General features: G+C 39.7%; 1 protein-coding gene and 1 pseudogene across 2 annotated transcripts in view; both read left to right on the top strand.

Moving 5' to 3' along the window:
* The first annotated feature begins 2451 nt into the window (after nt 1-2451).
* SNX3 (sorting nexin 3) overlaps nt 2452-19302 on the top strand; it is a 39454-nt gene continuing 22603 nt past the window's right edge. The window contains exon 1 of one of the 2 annotated variants that reach the window (XM_045844135.1): nt 2452-2821. In XM_045844135.1, the coding sequence (XP_045700091.1) occupies nt 2660-2821 (162 nt within the window). In that variant the 5' untranslated portion in view covers nt 2452-2659. The remainder of the gene's footprint in view (nt 2822-19302) is intronic. The other variant, XM_045844134.1, reaches the window with a different exon arrangement.
* On the top strand, nt 11304-11554 carry LOC123822181 (annotated as a pseudogene).

Here is a 19302-nt window from a genome sequence, read left to right as displayed (position 1 = left end):
GTAAAGCAAACCCCACTTTAGTTTTTTTTACTTTCAAAATCTTCTTGGTTATTCTCCAACATGTGAATGTAAAAAAAAAAATCTTGTCCAGTACCACCTACCCACCCAAAGGCAGAGGGGAGGGTAAACCAACCACATTGGTTTTCTAATTATAATTGCCTCATTAATTTTGGATGAAGTGACATTTTTCTGATATTAATTCCTTCTATACAGAAACATGGACTCTTTTTTATACAAGTTTTGATTTACGGCCTTTAATAAAAATTTATAATTTTGTTCTTCTAGATCCTGTTCCCTCCCTTATAGGATATTTTTTTTTAACTTTTAGTCAATGTTGTGAATAGGATATTTTTTTCCATCTCCATTCTAACTACACATTTCCTAGACAGAGAAAAGTTAGAGATTAAATTCTTTACTGTTATTCAGCCGCTAAATTCTCTAGTTAATTCTAGTAGCTTATTCTTTTTGTGTTTTTCTAGGAATACCACCAAAAACATGAAGCTAAGTTTTTCCTGACGTTTATACTAGGAAGCTCTTCTTTAGGCTGTATGACTGTGCTATGCTGCTTGTTATGCTGCTCTCCTCTGTAGCTGTTCTCCCACAGCTCTCAACTGTACTGCCTGTGGCTGCTCTAATGTGGCCTGCAATGAATGAGGCAGAAGCTTTTTATGAAACTACACCATGATTGTTTTGTTCAGATGTCAAGGATAACAACACAATACAGTGTGGTTCCCGGTCTCTTAAATTCAAAGTCATCTATACTCATTTCTTGAGCTCACTGCTTTAAGCATACCAGTCAAGTTCTCATTTGGTCTCTTGCAACAGGAGACAGACCCAGCAGGGAGTCCTATCTGGGCATATTTATTCTGATATTACCCTTGTACTTTCCTTTTTTTTTAAAAGATTTTATTTATTTATTTTCAGAGTGGGAAGGGAGGGAGATAGAGAGAAACATCAATGTGCGGTTGCTGGAGGTTATAGCCTGCAACCCAGGCATGTACACTGGCTGGGAATCAAACCTGCAACACTTTGGTTCGCAGCCTGCGCTCAATCCACTGAGCTACACCAGCCAGGGCCACCCCTGTACTTTCAAAGAGGGATATACTCAGGGAGGACTCCCCTGACCACCCTGTCTAATGAGCTTGCCTCAGTCCCTATCACATCATCCCATTTTTTTTCTTTATAACACCAATCATATTGGCAGGTAAATTATTTATTTGTCTCCCCCAAGATATATTAGACTATAAATCCAATGAGATCAGAGAATTTCCATGTCTTACCCTTATTCATCTAGTATCTAGAATTGAAAATACCTAGTAGGCTTTCAATGTTTGTTGAATCAGTGAATGTTGAGGGTTTTTTGGGAATAATCATATCATATTTAAGTAATTTGTGTATTTCAACTGTTCTTAGTGTTATTAGAAATGGTTGCTAGTGATCTGGACAACTTTCCATTTTAAGGGACAGATCGTTTAAAGTAAGTTGGTTTCTGAAACAACATAAAAAATTCAAAAAGAGTTGAGGGACTATATAACATTAAGGGAACTAACTCTCCAGGCAGGAACAGAAATTTATCCTTCTACCTCAGTGCTCAAAACCTGCATTCACTACATATGAACTATGTTATACTTTTGTCTACTTTTCATTTTTTATAAAGTTTTATTTGAGTTTCATTTCAAATGCTGTAGAGATACGCATACCAGTTTTAAAATTTTTATCTTACCGGGACTATGGCAAATGAAAGAAAAAAAGTTGCCGACCACCCAAACATACCGCGTTCAAGGCAGGTTTTATCCTACCTACAATCTGTCATCTTGTTTCAGAGGGTCCACCAGTCAAAGACGGTTTGATGTTAGTGCTGTGATTTCGCAATTTTTTTATCCCACTGTCCTATTTTACGTAATTTAATTTATTAAAGGAGACACGTGCCTTCAATTTATTAAAGCAGACACGTGTCTGGTGCAACTCTCAAAGTTGGTGTCAAAATTATTGAGGCATGTTTAATGGTTATCTCGAAAGGCACATTCAGTGCTTCAAGGTGAGACAGTGAATAGACTGGCATAGAGTTAGCGGAGGCAGTTTGTTTCTATACCCCGCAAACCTCTCATATCTTGCCTTTTAAATTTTGTCCCCACAGTTGCAAACGGCGCTAAACCAATTCCATCATTCTTCCCAGTGCTCCAGGCCCAGGACGACACAGAAGGACTGGAAGCACCCGCCCCCGCATCCCTGGGTCCTGCTGCACCCCTTCCGCATTCCCACAGCAACACGCTTGCCCGGTGCATTGTGGGCGCTGTAGTCTGGCCCGACCCTGCCCATAACTACAAGTCCCGTGAGCCCCTACTACTCCGCCGTGTCGGCCCTGCTCCTCTGAGGCCTCAGCTGGGCCTCCTGGCCCCGGTGAGGCGTTCCCCCGAGTCAGCTGTCTCTTCCTTGGGCACACTGGGCGGAAGCCGGAGGGGCAGTGGGGAGGAGCTTGGTGAACGCTCGGGGTGAACGCCCTCCCTGCGTGCTCGTTCACTTCGCCACTGCTGCGCGAGCCCGGTGTCCCCGCGGCGGCGGCCAGCAGCAGCGGCGGCGGCGGCCAGCAGCAGCGGCGGCGTCGTGGAACGCAGCGGGGGCGAAGGGAGCCCACAGCAGCGGCTGCTGCGACTGCGAAATGGCGGAGACAGTGGCGGACACCCGGCGACTAATCACCAAGCCGCAGAACCTGAACGACGCCTACGGGCCGCCCAGCAACTTCCTTGAGATCGATGTGAGCAACCCTCAGACAGTGGGGGTCGGCCGGGGCCGCTTCACCACCTATGAAATCAGAGTCAAGGTGAGGCCATCTTTCCACCCTGTAACAGTGAGACCCTCCCGGCCGTCCCGGGTCACCCTTAGCAGACCCAGAAGCAGATCCCCTCAGGCAGCTGAAGCAGCCCAGGCCAGGATCGGCCGGCTGACTCTGTAGGGCAGCCGTGTCCGCGGGCGGGGTCGTGGGCCAGGGCTCCTTTTCGTGTAGGGCTTGGATGGGAGTTACAGATTGAGCTGAACCCAGTGCTGGCACTTGGAGAAGGTGTTCGAAGAAAAGGGCGTGGGTTGGACGCCGCTTGCCCTTCAATCAGCTGATCTGGGAATGACATTTGAGTTGGAAAGGGGTAGATCTTTCGAGAACGCAGAACACAGCCCTTCAGGAAGGGAGGTAGATGTGACTGAGATAGGGGGTTTGCGCAAAGTTGGATCCTTCCCAGTTTTCTTTTCCTGGACACTTCTCCCAGAGGTGGCCGAGCCAAGCTAGGTTGCTTCTGGCTCTTCCCAAGCCACCAGACTAAGCTTGTTTGTACACTTTTCTGAACAGAACCTGATAGAAGTTCACAAAAGCCTGACAAATTTGGTAGGGTTGAGCCAGCTGAGACAGTGATTGGAAATGATTGACCTTAGCGTTCTGGGCCGCCAGCGTCTGAGGTGTAGGGAGTGTTGCCTACCTCACAATCCAAAACTACAGCGCTTTAACAAAAGCCTATTCAGTTAAGGATCTTGCTGCATTAATTTCGAGATTTGCTCTTCACTGAATGAATGAATCAGCTGAAGTAGAAACACACTTGTAATTTTATAACCAGTGTTTGTTGGCAATAAGGAATTCAGATGATTTGAAAGATGCTAATTGAGAATAGTGCTTCATTTTCACGCTGTAGTTCATCCTCATGTGTATATCTTTAAAAATTAATTACATAAAATGGATCCAGCTGTTAAAGATGACAACAAATTATTTTATTAAAAATTAAGCGTAATAAGAATTTAGAGTAATCAAAATTTACATAACAAGTTACTATTAACATTTAAGAGGAATAGTTTCTCCTTAACTTACGCACTTTGTGGTAAAAACAATGTGAAATTTACTTTCTTAACCATTTTTAAGTGTACAGTTCAGTAGTGTTAAGTATATTCATAGTGTTGTGAAACTTACGCACTTTTTAAAAATGATTTACTTATGTAATGTTGCTAAAAAATTAATCTTCAAACTTTAGTTTGACACTATCAATTTGACACTAACAATTTAATGATACAAGCGACCCATACCTCCCTACACAGATGTGTAAAATGTGACCCATAACCAGTCTTGTTACAGTGAAACTGCAAACCCAGGCTCCATTGTATCTAGGGAAGTACATTACCACCTAAACCTAGTGAAAAACTGGGCCTTTTGTAAAACTTTTGCAATGACTTTGGATTGTCTTGAATGTATGGCATATTGTTGACTAAAAAGAACTTCCTCTTTTACCCTTATTCACCTTCCTTTCTTTTGCTGAAACAGAACTTGGTATTCCTGTTTCTAAATTTCCATAGCTAGAACTTCCTGTCACACAACTGAAGTGGAATCTCCTGCCTACACTTCCTTCCTCCAGTTAATAATTTTGTGTTTATCTTGCTGAGTGCCTTATATTAAAAGACTCTAATCTGATAATTTAATTATTTTAAAAATATATCTGATACTCATTACCAAACAGCTGATGTGACACTTATAAGTTGTGTTTATGGTGTGATCATTTGCATTTTAAAGGAAATAATCCTTTTGAAGCTACAGAAATAACAGTGTACACATACACTGGTTTGTATTATATAAAACAGTTTGTTGTGTGTTAATGACTGTTACAATCATAAATACAGGTGCCCTATAAGAAAATGTAATTGGGTTTCTAGTGCTACAAAATGCCATTGTGGTTTCTCTTAATATGTAATGTGTGAAAATTCAGGACACTATTTAGTAAGATATTAGGCCTTATTTTAAGCTGCATATAGTTTTTGAGAGTAATTAATCATATTAAGGCAGAATGACCAGTGAAATTTGAATAAATAAATCATTTTGTAATTGTTTTTATTATTGCTCTTCTAAACTGTTCCTGCTCTCCCAGGCCCCCACTGCCCACCTTTTGCTATTGAATTTGTCATGTGGCAAGCCAATTTTACTTTCCAGAGTTTGGGCCCTTAAACTGTCTTATAGTTACTCTTTAATGCTGGTCTTGAGAAAAATGTTCAATTTATAGGATCTGATTGAAATTACCCTAATTCACAGAGTAATTTTATCTGGATGGTGGCACTTTAGAATGCAAGTTTCTCCATCTCCATTTATCTTTTGGTTTGAGGATAGCGTTTAAGACTATTAGGATAGCTTGATTAGTATCTTTGGGCTTTTGGAAATAATTGGTAGTGTTAATGTTTTTTTAAATTATTCTAATAGGTAGGTACAGCAGAGAGCACCATAAATGATGAAAGCTTTAGGAAAGCTCAGGGTCTAGAATTATTTTGGCACATTAAAGAGAAGTCTAAAGGAGAAATTCAGTCACCACCTATGAAGTTTGTGCTATAATGTAACTTTAATTTTCTGGAGATTTTACTGAAAGTGTTGTACCAAGAGACAACTGTTTTGAACAGTAGTTAAGTTAAGGATCTTTCTGGAGCTCTGACTTGAAAGACTGGATTTATTATTTGTTAGCAGAGTTAAGTACAAAATCTAAACTCCACCCTCCCGTGGTAGAAGAGGTATGCCAATAATAGTACCTACCTCACAGGAGTAGGTGAGATAATGTGCACGACTCTCTTTAGCACAGCGACTGGTACATAACAAGCACTCAAAAGTTACTTTTCTCTTTTTTCCTTTCTTTAAACATTTTCATTGAATTTATTGGGGTGACATTGGTTAATAAAATTATATAGGTTTCAAGTGTACATTCTATAACACACCATCTGTATTTACATCGTATGTTCACCCCCCAAAGTCAAGTTTCCTAAAGGTTACCTCTTTCTAAATACAAATATCTTCTAAATTAAAAGTCACTGAACAGCTACATTATCTGGGTTAATACGCAGGTGAGTTACTAAAACTGTTAGATTATCCCATCAAGAAGCCTACTTGGCATGAAAGTATACTTTCATTGAGGCATACAAGGTGGCACCTAAAAAAGAAAAAAGGAATTATCTTCTTGAGGATGGGCCCCATATATAGTACTGGCTTTCCCCACTGGGTGAATATCCTAGGGATCCATCTGTATCACTGTACCAGCTGGGGTTGTTGTGGGAGTCTGCGTTCAGCTTCAGTGGATTTTTTTGGACCATTCTTTCATTGTGTTTGCCCATTTCATGATAGGTGATTTTATGAGCACACCTGCCCACACCACACTATGTGGAGTGTTGAGCAGTGTTTGGCCAAAAAAAATGGCATGACCCCAGTGCCCCACCCCTCATTTACCCAGTCTCACCTTGAGCAACTTTTTTTCTTTGTGTCCCCGGATGAAAGAAGTCCTCCAAGGGAAACATTTTGACAATATGGAAGAAGCGAAATAAAAAACCAAAAGGCATCAAAATTGATGAGTTCAAGAACTTTTGAGCAGTGGAAAAAAACATCTTGATAGGTGTATTGAATCAAATGGAGAGTACTTTGCAGGTGACTGAAGTTTAAACATGTACGAATAAATACGAAATTCTTTATAAATAAATTCTGGGGGTTTTTTGGGTCCCCCCTCATATGTGGTACTTTAAAAAAGCCATCCTGTTTAGTATTTAATCAAGTAGGGTTTTTTGTTTAATGTTTCACATTTAATTATATTTTGTGTGATTCCACGTGGAAAGTTTTAATGCCATTTAGTATGTGGGAAATGACATATTAAAGACAGAAAATTTTAAATAGAATATTCCATATTTTAAGGTATTATTGCTCTTATTTTACTAGTATTTTTCCAGTTTTATTGAGATAAAATTGAAATACAACATTGTATTTGTTCAGGGTATATAATTTAATGATTTGTTATGATATATTGTGAAATGATCACCACAACAAATTTAGTTAATATTCATCACCTCACATAATTATACAAGTAGCCTTTTGAAATTGAGGCATATGTCAAAATAAAGCTGAGTAAAGTTTGCTAATAAAATTATAACGAGAGATGGTTAGTAAAAGTAACATCTTGCTAGTGTTTACCTTTCTAAACCTGTGTTGGTGATTTTTCTTGAGTGAATCCTCTAATTTAAAAAATATATATATTTTATTGATTATGGTATTACAGTTGTCCCATTTTTTTCTCCTCCTTAGTTCATGTCCATGGGTCGTACGTATAAGTTCTTTGGCTTCTCCTTTTCCTGTATTATTCTTAACCTCCCTCTGTCTATTTTGTACCTACCATTTATGCTTCTATTCCCTGTGCCTTTACCACCATTTGTGAAATGATCACCATTTTCCCCCCATCCCCCCTCCCACTGATAACCCTCTATGTGATCTCTATTTCTGTGATTCTATTCCTGTTCTAGTTGTTTGCTTAGTCTGTTTTTGTTTTTGTTTTTGGTTCAGTTATTGATACTTGTGAGTTTGTTGTCATTTACTGTTCATATTTTTTTAAATTTATTTTAAAGATTTTTTAAAATTTATTTTTAGAGAGGGGAAGGGAGAGAGGAAGAGAAACATCAGTGTGTGGTTGCCTCTCACGCGTCACCCACTGGGGATGTGGCCTGCAACCCAGGCATGTGCCCTGACTGGAAATCAAACCAGCGACCCTTTGGTTTGCTGGCCAGCACTCAACCACTGAACCACACCAGCCAGGACTACTGTTCATATTTTTTATAATCATCTTTTTCTTAGATAAGTCCCTTTAACATTTCATATAATAAGAGCATGGTGATGATGAACTCCTTTAACTTGACCTTATCTGGGAAGCACTTTGTCTGCACTCCCATTCTAAATGTAGCTTTGCTGGATAGGGTAATCTTGGATGTAGGTCCTTGCCCCTTCTTGCCTGTAAGGTTTCTTTTGAGAAATCAACTGGTAGTCTTCTGGGAACTCCTTTGCAGGTAACTGTCTCCTTTTCTCTTGCTGCTTTTAAGATATTCTCCTCATCTTTAATCTTGGGTAATGTGATTATGTTGTGCCTTGGTGTTTGCTTCCTTGGGCCCAACTACTTTGGGACTCTCCGGGCTTCCTGGACTTCCTGGAAGTCTATTTCCTTTGCCAGATTGGGGAGGTTTTCTTTCATTATTTTTTCAAATGAGTTTTCCATTTCTTGCTCTTCCTCTTCTTCTGGCACCCCAGTGATTTGGATGTTGGAGTGTTTAAAGTTGTCCCAGAGCTTCCTAAGCCTCTCCTTTTTTTGAATTCTTGTTTCTTTATTCTTTTATGGTTGAATGTTTATTTCTTCCTTCTGCTCCAAATTGTTCATTTGAGTCCTGATTTCCTTCCCTTCACTGTTAGTTTCTTGTATATTTTTCTTTATTTCCCTTTGTACAGCCTTCACTTTTTCCTCTATTTGCAACCATTATCAAACATTTCTGTGAGAATCCTGATTACCACTGTTTTGAACTCTGCATCTGATAGATTGGCTATCTCTTCATTGCTTAGTTCTGTGTTTGGAGCTTTGATCTGTTCTTTCATTTAGGCCTCATCTCTTTGTTGGTGCATGTGTTACAGTATAAGGGGCGGAGCCTTAGGTATTCACCGAGGGGGAGCAACCCACTTAGCTGTTGTGGGGCTGAATATGGGGAGGGGTCCGAGAGGGAACAATGCCACTTGCTCTCTGCAAGTGGCATTGTTCAGTTTTCAGCTTTCAGTCACATCCACTGCTACCCACAAGTAAATTGGGCCCTTCTGGTGCTGATTCTGGGGTGGGTGGGTGGTTTTGTGTATGTTCTGGAACCCCATGGATTTTTCCAATGAACTCTCCTGTGAGGCTGGGAGTTTCCCCCACCACTGCAAACCCCACAGATTTTTACAGCCAGAGGTTTTGAGGCTTTATTTCCCTGTGCTGGAACCTTGGGTTGTGCAGTCTATATTGCTCCCCAGTCATTCCCAGTTTATCTGCTCGCAAATGTGGGACTGCCCATCTGCCAGCCACCCTGTGTGCTTCAGCCCCAGCCTCTCTGAGCATCCTTTCCCCACATCCTTTCCATCTGACTTCCTGTTTCCACCCCTCTTACCGGTCTGGATGAATGTTTTTTCTTTAACTCCTTGGTTGTCAGACTTCCATACAGTTCAGACTTCTGGCAGTTCTGGTTATTTTTTGTTTTGAAATTTGTTTTCCTTCTTTTATTATGTGAGGAGGCAAAGTGTATCTACCAATGCCTCCATTTTGGCCAAAAGGATTGAGTCCCTAATTTTTCATTGGAAGCCATTAATATCCAAATTGAGAGCTGAGGAATAAATTAATTTTTAGACTTGTTTTTAGGATTTATAAGCATGTATTTATTAGAGAGCCAAAATAATATTTTGGACAATCAAGGCATTTTGGTGCCAAAGGACATCTGTACAATAAATGTGGCTTTTTCAGTTGACCATGAGATGTTGTGTGATACACATCTTAGCTGCCAGCTATGGCTGACTTCCAGGATCTCTGTTAAGGAGAGGCATGTGGCCACCTTTGAAGATTCTTACCTAATGCATTCCTTAAGGTGGGGGGAAGGGAAGCAGTGGCAATTAAAAGGTAACCCTGTTATATCTGAGTTATTAGGGACTCTATTCTATATTGTTCATTTTAACAGATTAGGGAACCAAGGCACAGAGGTTGTCTATCCAAAGTAAGTTTGTTTCATTGTCTGTAGCTTCCTTTATAGGGGGAGGGGGCTCTGAACGCAGGGCCTTCCATCCACCACAGATGAGAATAAGTCAACCAAGACATGATCTGCTTGGGGAGGACAGGTGGCCAATCTCTTGAAGAAAAAGGGCCAGGAACCTGTTCCTCAGTGGGCTTTTATTGGGTTCAGTTTACACAGGAATACAGGTAAAGCTTATCGATCATTGTCAGGCACTAAGGAAAAGAACTAGGAGGGCTTATTCTGAATCAGGGTCAGTTAGCTAAGGGGCTACAAAACTTTGGGAAACAAACTCATTTCCTGCTTGGACCCTTGTCAGAAAATTGAGAGCATTCTTAGCAAAGTAGGTTTCACAGGATTTTTACATATTCTTTCTTAGGCTGGATCATCCCAGGGAACCTGCCCTTTCCAGAACAGGGATCCACTGCCCTCTGTCATTGTTTCAGGCTTAAGTCAGACAGGGGAAGTAAGGCAGCTAAGAGATTAGGAGACTTCTTACAGAGAGAATGAGGACTCAGGCTATATGAAAGCCGAGGGGCAAGGGTCCTTCACCTACTTTTTCTATAGCTCCCCAGATCCTTCCCTGGGGGCCCCTTCATGACCATGCCTGTCTTAGGTCATCCCTCCCTTGAGGAATCTTACCCATCATTGGCTAACTGGCCAGGCCCGGGGCCAAGCAGGGTGCAGTAAAGGGGGCAGAGGCAGCGCCCCTGCCAGGGAGATAAGCTTTGTCTCTTAGTGGCTTAAGGTCCCAATGTCTCTCACTCAGCCTTAGCCATGGGGGGGTTACAGCTTCTGAAACCAGGCAGGGTGGTTCCCAACACCTTTGGTTCCTGTATCTTCCACTGTAAGCTCCTAGAGGACCTGGTTGGGAATGTTTCTCTCTCCTTCCCCTCCCACCACCTTTCCTCCCTCCTTCCATCTTCCTCTCTCCCCTCTCCCTCCTTCCTTTCCTCCATTCTTCCCTCCCTTCCTCACTCTCTCTATAAAATCTGTAAAAACATATCCTGGGTGAGGATTTTTTTTAAAGGGCAGAAAACTGTTTTTTAGAGGGGAGGCAATTTGGATACTATCTGAAAGCATGCCAACCCATACAACCTAGTTTTGGGGGAAGAAGGGAGCCATTGACTATATTCAGCCATACCAAATTTTTTTGCCTGTCTTGCACCATCCATGTTCATATTCCTGTTTAATAATCATGGAAGTAAGCCAGAAGTCAAGAAAAGACAAAATATATATCCATTTAAGACATAAATCTTTATATTTTATTAATGTCTACACTCTACAGCTTTAAAGGAGAAAGTCTAAAAGGGCTTAACATTTAGCTCTCACAGTGATTCCATGTAGTAGTGGTTTTCCTCTCCTCACTTTCATAATCCTACTTATGAAAGAAAGGGGGAGAAAGAGAGAGAGGGAAGGAGAGAGGGAGGGAAAGGAAGGAGGAAAGGCAGAAGAAAAAAAAAGGAAAGAGGCACTGAACTGTTATTTTTAGATACTTTGATGTTTGTACCATATTCTGCTTCCATGTAAGTGGAGTCAGCAGTTTTTTGAACATCAGATGAGGAAGATGGTGTCAAAGAAAAAGCAATACTATAATCTTGGAACTGCTGTGTCCTACTTCTTTAAATAAATATTTAACTTAGGAATTTGGACATGGTAGTAAAGTGTGACATTGGCTACAGCTTGCCAGAAAAGTTGTATCTATTAGAATGTAGCCTTTCTGGCAGTGACAACCTCCCCACGGCATCATGCCTCTCGCTAAGGATCTCCTTCATCCCTCTCCAGAAGAGAAGAGGAAACTTTGAGAAGCTCCTGGTGCAGAGCCTCAATTCCTACTTCATGGATGTGAAATGCCCAGGATGCTATAAATCACCACCATCTTTAGCCACACACAAACGGTAGTTTTTTGTGTGTTGGCTGCTCCACTGCCCTCTGTCAGCCCACAGGAGAAAAAGCAAGGCTTACAGAAGGATGCTTCTTGAGAAGGAAGCAGCATTAAAAGCACCCTGAATCAAGATGAGTGGGGAACTATCCAACAAACACCTTTGGATTTAAAAAAAAAAAAAAAAAAGAATGTAGTTTGGTCTGTTCTCACAGAGGTTTGAAAAATAAAAGCAGAGTTTATTTTTTTCACATGAAGAGTTCTCACACAATGCATGGCTGATACTGTGGCTAATGGCCTTCAATATCGTATCCACATTCTAGCCAAGGGAAAGGCATATTCCTGCCTGTTGCCACATAAAGCCACAAGGGAAGCTGGAAAATTTAGTCTAGTTGGGCAGCCCTGAGAAGAAAGGAAGAACAGACACTGTTGTTTGCTCTGCCACAGTAGCAAGAAAGTGATTGGGATTGGCTTTTTTAGGGTGTGGCTTTAACAACATTCTGACCATCTCTCCTAATTCTTTCTCTTTTTTGCTGATGTCTGAAATTTAAAAGTTTTGAGAAAGTTCACTGGATTTGGAAGGAATAAATTGAGCATTCATTAGTTTTGTTAACCTTCAATGTGAATGAATTTTTATCCCTTCCGGAGAATTAATGTTGATGGGTAGAAAAAGGAGACAAGCATGAAGACATGCTAAATCTGACAGGAATATATCATAGGGTTGAGTCAGGTTAGAGGTACTGAAAGTAGGTAATTAACATTTTTGTTGTTGTTGGCTTCAGTGGCTGGTTAAAACTACGTAGGCATCTTAAGTCCAGCATTTTAATTGATGACATTAAATGATGGAATATGTAATTTGAGCCACCAAAATAAGTGATATCAGTGTCTCAACCAGAGAATCTTAGGAAGACTGAAAATAATTTTTATAAAATTTCTTTGTGTCTCACAATATTGGAATGATCACTTTCTAATTCTTTGGCTCTAGAGTTTGATTTTGTCACTAATGTCTCTATTTACTTGGCTTTTCTAAAATTATTTCCGTACCTGCCCTCTTTACCTTGTTTGCTTTCTGTTTTTTTCCATTTCTGCCTTTGTGGGCTTCTCCATTCTGTTGTAAGTTTGGGAATTCTGGTCCATACAGAGAAGCAAAAGAGTCTCAAAGCGCCTCTCCTTGTGTCTAGTTCTGAGTGTCTCAGTCTTGTTTTGCCTTGGCATTATTGATTATCTCCAGGTGGAAACAGAAGTACATAAAAATCTTGTTGGCTAGGCATTTATGTATCACCAGGTCTTTGTTTAAATTTACACCCAAAAATTTCTCCCATATTGTATCACCGAGAACATTCTTAAGACACTAATGAGCCTAGAGCAGGGGGCAGCAAGCTGAGGGCTTCCCTGTTTTTGTAACATTTTATTGGAACACAGCATACTTGTTTGTTTACATGTTATTTATGACCACTTTTGCACTAATGGCAGAGATGAGTAGTTTTGACAACAGTAAAATATTTACTGTCGTGCCCTTTGTGAAAGTTTGCCAATCCCTAGTCTAGAGATTATGAGGCATAATGGAAATGAAAAACACTTGGCGAGTCTTAATTTCAAATGATTGAGGAAATGGTAGTTAAATATAATACTGCTAGTTAGGTTTTTTCCCTACACATTCATCAAATACTAATAGAATTTTCCAGTGTAGCCCTATTGCCGGGTGCTGAATGAAATCATTAAGACACCATTCTTTTCTTCTGCAGAGACAAAATCTAACTTTGTGAGTTATTTGATTACATCTACTACTCATATTAAGGCCAACCACAAGGATTTTCCATTTAAAAAGCTTATGTTCCCATCTGAAGGTTTATGTAAATGTCTTTGAATAGCTATTTAAAGACAAGAAATTGCTGCTGATAAAACTAATAGGCAACTGGATTATGGTGCTTTTGGGGTCATTATAAACCAGTGGCAAAATGAAAATGATGCCTGACAGAACTGACTATAATCATTTCTAGCCAGCATCATGGTTTACATATTTTCTACTCCAGAAGTCATTTCTTATACCATATCACCACTAACATTTTGTGTTCTTAGGTGTAAACCCTCTATATAATATGGCAGTATGCCATTATTAAATGATCTTTAATATTTAAATTGGTTGAACTGACATCGGTAAGTTTAATGTCTGGGTTATAGAAAGGGGTGAAGTTGAAAATTGAGAAACTGATATTAACTTGTCATTGTCTTTTTTTTTTAATTCTCACCCAAGGATATATTTATTGATTTTAGAGAGAGGAAGAGGGAGAGAGAGAAATATTGATCAGTTGCCTCCCATACGTACCCAACCAGGGATTGAACCTGCAACCTAGGTATGGGCCCTGACCAGGTATCAAACCCACCTACTTTTTGGTATATGGGATGATGCTTCAGCTAACTGAGCAACCTGGCCAGGACTGTGATATCAACTATTAAAATGGGACAATATAGTAAAGTGATAGAATTTTCATCTTAGTTTAAAAGGGCAGATGATGTTGATATGAGGGAGGACTCAAAAAAACACTTTATTTATAAAACATTGTGCATTTGTTCTTACATGTTTAAACATCAGTCACCTTCAGAGTACTCTCTATTTGATGCAGTACAACTATTGAGACATTTTTTCCACTGCTCAGTTTTGAACTCATTGATTTTGATGCCTCTTAGTGCTTCTGCTATTTTTTGTTTCACCTCTTCCACATCAGCAAAATGTTTCCCTTGGATGGCTTTTCTTATCTGGGGAAACAAACAAAAAAAGTTGCTCAGGGTGAGATAAGGTTAATAGGGAGTGTGGGGCACTGGGGTCATGCCATTTTTGGTGAAAAACTGCTCAACACTCCACATGGTGTGGGCAGGTGTCCTCATAAATCACCTACCATAAAATGGGCAAATGTGTTGAAAGAGGGGTCAAAAAAATTCACTTGGAACATTTTAAGTTGTCCCAGGGGCTGCTTTAGTATCCTTATTTTTTTGGATTTGTTTTTCTTCTTGTTCTGATTGGTTGGTTTTTGCTTCCTTATGTTCCAAATCATTGATTTGATTCTTGGCTTCATCCACTCGACTGCTGTTTCACTGTAAATTGTTCTTTATTTCAATTAGTGTATCCTTCATTTCTGACTAGATCTGTTTTATGCTGTTCAGCTCCTAAGTTCCTTGCGCATCCTCATAACCAGTGTTTTGAGCTCTGTCTCTGATAGGTTGCTTATTTTCATTTTGTTTAGCTCTTTTTCTGAACTTCTGATCTGTTCTGTGATTTGGGTCATGTGTCTTTGTCTCCTCATTTTGGCAGCCTCCCTCTGTTTGTTTCTATGTATTAGGTAGAGTTGCTATGACTCCGTCTTGGTAGCATGGCCTGATGTAGTAGGTGTGCCCTCTGTATGGGCTGAGTACACGATTCTCCTGTAGTTGAGCTTTGATTGCTATTGGCAGGTCAATGGGAGGGATTTACCAAGGCCAGTCAACTACAAGGACTAGCTGTGACCACTGACCACCAACCTCTGCCCTCTGTAGAGGATCAACTGTGCAGGGGCAGGGTAGTGGTGCTATGATGTGGTCTGTAGCTGTCAACATGGTGTGCATGCTCTAGGGGTTCCAAGTGGTACAAGACCCACCTGTATTTTGCCAGGGCCACCCTGCCTGAACTATGAAGCAGTCTGAGATGGCTGCTACTTGTGCTGGGCTTGGAGAGCCCCAGGTGAAGCCAAGCTGTGAATATAGGCTAGCTGCTGCTAGTGCCATGCCTGGGGCCACTTAGGAAGGCATATGGGGATTCAGGTCTCACTGAGGCTGGCTGTTGCTGTTTGAGAGGATTTAGGAAGTTTCAAAGCATGAGCCAAGGCCAGCCATTCATATGGAAAAGTAATTTGGGTGGGCCCCTAAGTTGGGTGGGGCAGAGTCTCGGGGAATCTCTAGAGCTGGGGCAGGATTAGCCAGGTTGATGGAGTCTCAGATATGGTACCAGCCAGTGGGATCTGTGGCTCTGTTGTGGAGAGGGCTCAGAAAACTAGCAATAGCCTCTGCCCATCTTTCTGTCTGTCACCCATCTCCTCAACCCCCCTCCCATCTGGCAACCCTCAAAATGTTCTCTGTAGCTATGACTCTCTTTCTGTTCTGCTTGTTCATTTGCTTTTTAGATTCAATTGTTGATAGATGTGTATTTATTACTATTTTATATTCATAGTTTTGATCTTCTTAAGAAAGATCCTTTAACATTTTTATATAAAACTGGCTTTGTGATGATGAACTCCTTTAGCTTTTTCTTGTCTGGGAACCACTTTCTATGTCCTTTGATTTTAAATGATAGCTTTGCTGGGTAATCTTGGCTGTAGGACTCTGCTTTTCATCACTTTGAATATTTCTTGCCAATCCCTTCTAGCCTGCAAAATTTCATAGAGAAATTGGCTGACATGGGATCGCCCTTATAGGTAACTAACTGCTTTTCTCATGCTGCTTTTAAGATTCTCTCTTTATCTTTAACCTTTGGCATTTAATTATGATGTGTCTAGGTGTGGGCCTCTTTGAGTTCATCTTGTTTGGGACTCTCGGAGCCTCCTGTACTTACATGTCTATTTCCTTCACCAAGTTAGGGGAGTTTTCTGGGAGTTATTTTTTCAAATAGCTTTTTAATTTATTGCCATCTGACTAGCAATAAATGGAAGTCACTTTTTAACCTGTTTTTCATTTTGAATATTATTTTTTTTTTAGAAACCAATTTTTTATTTTTATTTTTTAAAAAGATTTTGTTTATTTATTTTTTAGAGAGGGAAGTGGGGGGGGGGAGAGGGGGGGAGAGAGAGAGAGAGAGAGAGAGAGAGAGGGAGGGAGGGAGAGAGGGAGAGAAAGAGAGAAACATCAATGTGCAGTTGCTGGGGGCCATGGCCTGCAACCCAGGCATGTGCCCTGACTGGGAATTGAACCTGCGATACCTGGTTCGCAGCCTGTGCTCAATCCACTGAGCTATGCCAGCCAGGGCTCATTTTGAATATTATTGTGAAAGATTTATAATGGGATTTTCTTTTTATTTAGTCTGACAGTCTCTGTCTTTTATACTTCTTTTTGTGTTAAATAGGTATTTCCTAAGTGTTCCATCTTAATTTCTGAGACTTTAACTTTTTAAAAATTAATATTTTTGTTTGATCTATGATTTATCTTATACTTAGCTTTTCACAGTGTACTTCAGAGTAATACTAACTTAATTCTTCTAAAATATAGAAACTATGGCCCTGGTTTGTGTGACTCAGTGGATTGAGTGCCAGCCTGCAAACCAAAGTGTTGCTGGTTCACTTCCCAGTTAGGGCACATGCCTGGGTTGCAGGCCAGGTCCCCAGTAGGGGGCATGTGAGAGGCAACCACCCATTGATGTTTCTCTCCCTCTCTTTCTCCCTCCCTTCCCCTCTCTAAAAATAAGTAAATAAAGCCTTTTTTAAAAAAAATTAAAAAATATAGAAACTTTGCTCCTGTATACCTCCACTCCCTCTTCCTTTATGCTGTTGTCATGTTCCTTGCACCTTTATGTGAAGGTAATCATATAGTTTTACAACTGTTTTATGCAATTGCCTTTTTAATCAGCTAAGACAAGAACAGAGGAGAATATTTTTTATGTCTTACGTATGTATTTACTTAAGTATTGACTGCTGCTCTTTATTTCCTCGTGTGGATATCAGTTACCATCTGGTGTCATTTCAGCATGAAGGGCTTTTTTGTAGTATTTCTTGTAAGGCAAATATACTTATTATGAATTCTTACAGTCTTTGTTCATCTTGAAATGTCTTATTTAATCTTTAGTTTTAAAGGATAGTTTTGTTGGTTGTATTTGTTTTCTATTTTCTATAGCTGCATTAACAATTATTAGAAATGTAGCATCTTAAAATATTACCTCATCAGTTTTCTGTAACTCAAAAATCCAAACATGGCTTAACTGAGCCATTTACTGAGCTCTCACAAAGTCTCTAGTCAAGGGCTGTGGTCTCATCTGAGGCTCAGGATTCTTTCTTGGCTCACATGGTTGTTGTTAATTCTTGCAGCTAAAGAAATAGTCTTCCTTTTCAAGGCTAGTGGGAAAATTTCCTTGATCTCACAGAAACTAAAGCCCACTTTTAACCCTGCTAAGGTCGTCAAAAAAATTACAGCATAATCACATGTATCCAAGAGATGTATTCGTTACTAGTATGTGCTGAAATGTGAAAAAAATTAAAAACTGCAAATTTGCATTTACTTTTTAAAAGATTTTATTTATTTATTTTTTAGAGAAAAAGGAAGGGAGGGAAAGAAACATCACTGTTGGTTGCCTCTTGTGCTCCCCCAACCAGGGACCTGGCCTGCAACCCAGGCATGTGCCCTGACTGGGAATCAAACCAGCAACTCTTCAGTTCACAGGCTGGCACTCAATCCACTGAGCAATACCAGCCTGGGCCAAATTTGCATTAATTGTATTTATATACTAAAATACATGATTTTTTATTTACAGTTACAATCTAGAAATTTTTAAACAAAGAACTATAAAAACATAATAAAAACTTTTTCTTTCCAAATAACAGAAGCTTGGATATTGCTAAAAAATTCAACCAAAAACGTTCTTTAACATTAATTAATCAGAGTCTTCAATAACTGGCTTTGCAAAAATGTTTGTAACAGACATCAGAGACAATATTGCTGTGCTCAAGGCATAAATATTTTTCACAGCCCTTGTTAAAATATTTTGAAAAGCCATTCGTTTTGGATGCATAGCACCTAATGTTTCTTTCTTTTTCTGCTTGTGGGGGGAGCCATATTTATGTCATCATTAGCAATTCCTTCAATTTGCATTTGAAATTGATGAAGTTTCAGGTGTAAAAGCTCATGCACATCTGTAGAGAGTTCAGAACACCTTTTTATTTGTTCTGACACTAACTGCATTATGAGATTTCTAATAAATATTCTATATTTTATTTTCACAAACAGCATGTGAGTAACTGAGCATTTATTCCTGCAGTACTCAAAATCGTATAGAATATAATATAGGCCATCTTCTGGTGCTCCTGATCACACTACATGTACCTATCATTTGGTCTACAGTGTTAACTCCTGACTTTGTTTGGTTTTAATATTCTACTACATCATGCTTTTGTGACTCTAAAGTTATGGCATCATTGAAATGTATACATGAAACTAAAGTTACGGTTTTTTCCCTTTTTGGGTATGTGATATACAAGTGTGCACTCCGCACCAAAAGCAAGTAGGTTGGATTTTTCGGGACTGTTTTTAGAAAACACAAATTCAGGGGGAGTTGGGGTTTATTATAAACAGTACCTAAATTTGAAAGTCGCTTCTTTTTCAAGTCAGAGATACAATTTGTATCAGTGAACCTGGTAACTGCTGTAATGTTACATCCTGATGAGTGAAATACCTCTTGACTACTTCTGCTGGCTTATTAGTAATCAGGTAAAGGCCTTTGGGCTGCTTACTGTCATATTTCAAGATTTCTAGTGTAAAATACTTTTGAATCAACCATAGCAAAAACTTTTACATCATATTTCCTGGCCTCTGATGGAATATATTGTCTAACCCCACATTTGCCTCTAAATCCAGGTGACATTTTGTGTATTGTTTACATTGTGTCCCATAGAGTAACATAATTTAAAATTTTCTACAAATGCTGAGAAAATGTCTCTAATAGCCACTATTTCTCCACTTTCAGAGGAGTTTGTCATCAAACCTGATAAAATTACAAATAAATCTAAATCTCTGTAAAGATATTGTAAGTCTAAAAAGTTCAGTGCCACTACTATCTGTAGCCCATAAATCCTGCAGATTTAGCCAGTTGCTGCCCTGTTAACCAGATAGCTGTAAGAGGCCTAAAAATACTT

This window comes from Phyllostomus hastatus, unplaced genomic scaffold, assembly GCF_019186645.2.
Source record: "Phyllostomus hastatus isolate PE091 unplaced genomic scaffold, TTU_PhHast_1.1 phas_contig_40, whole genome shotgun sequence".
Lineage (NCBI taxonomy): Eukaryota > Metazoa > Chordata > Mammalia > Chiroptera > Phyllostomidae > Phyllostomus > Phyllostomus hastatus.
The sequence above is the reverse complement of the archived record's forward strand: the minus strand, read 5'-3'. Positions and strand labels throughout refer to the sequence as shown.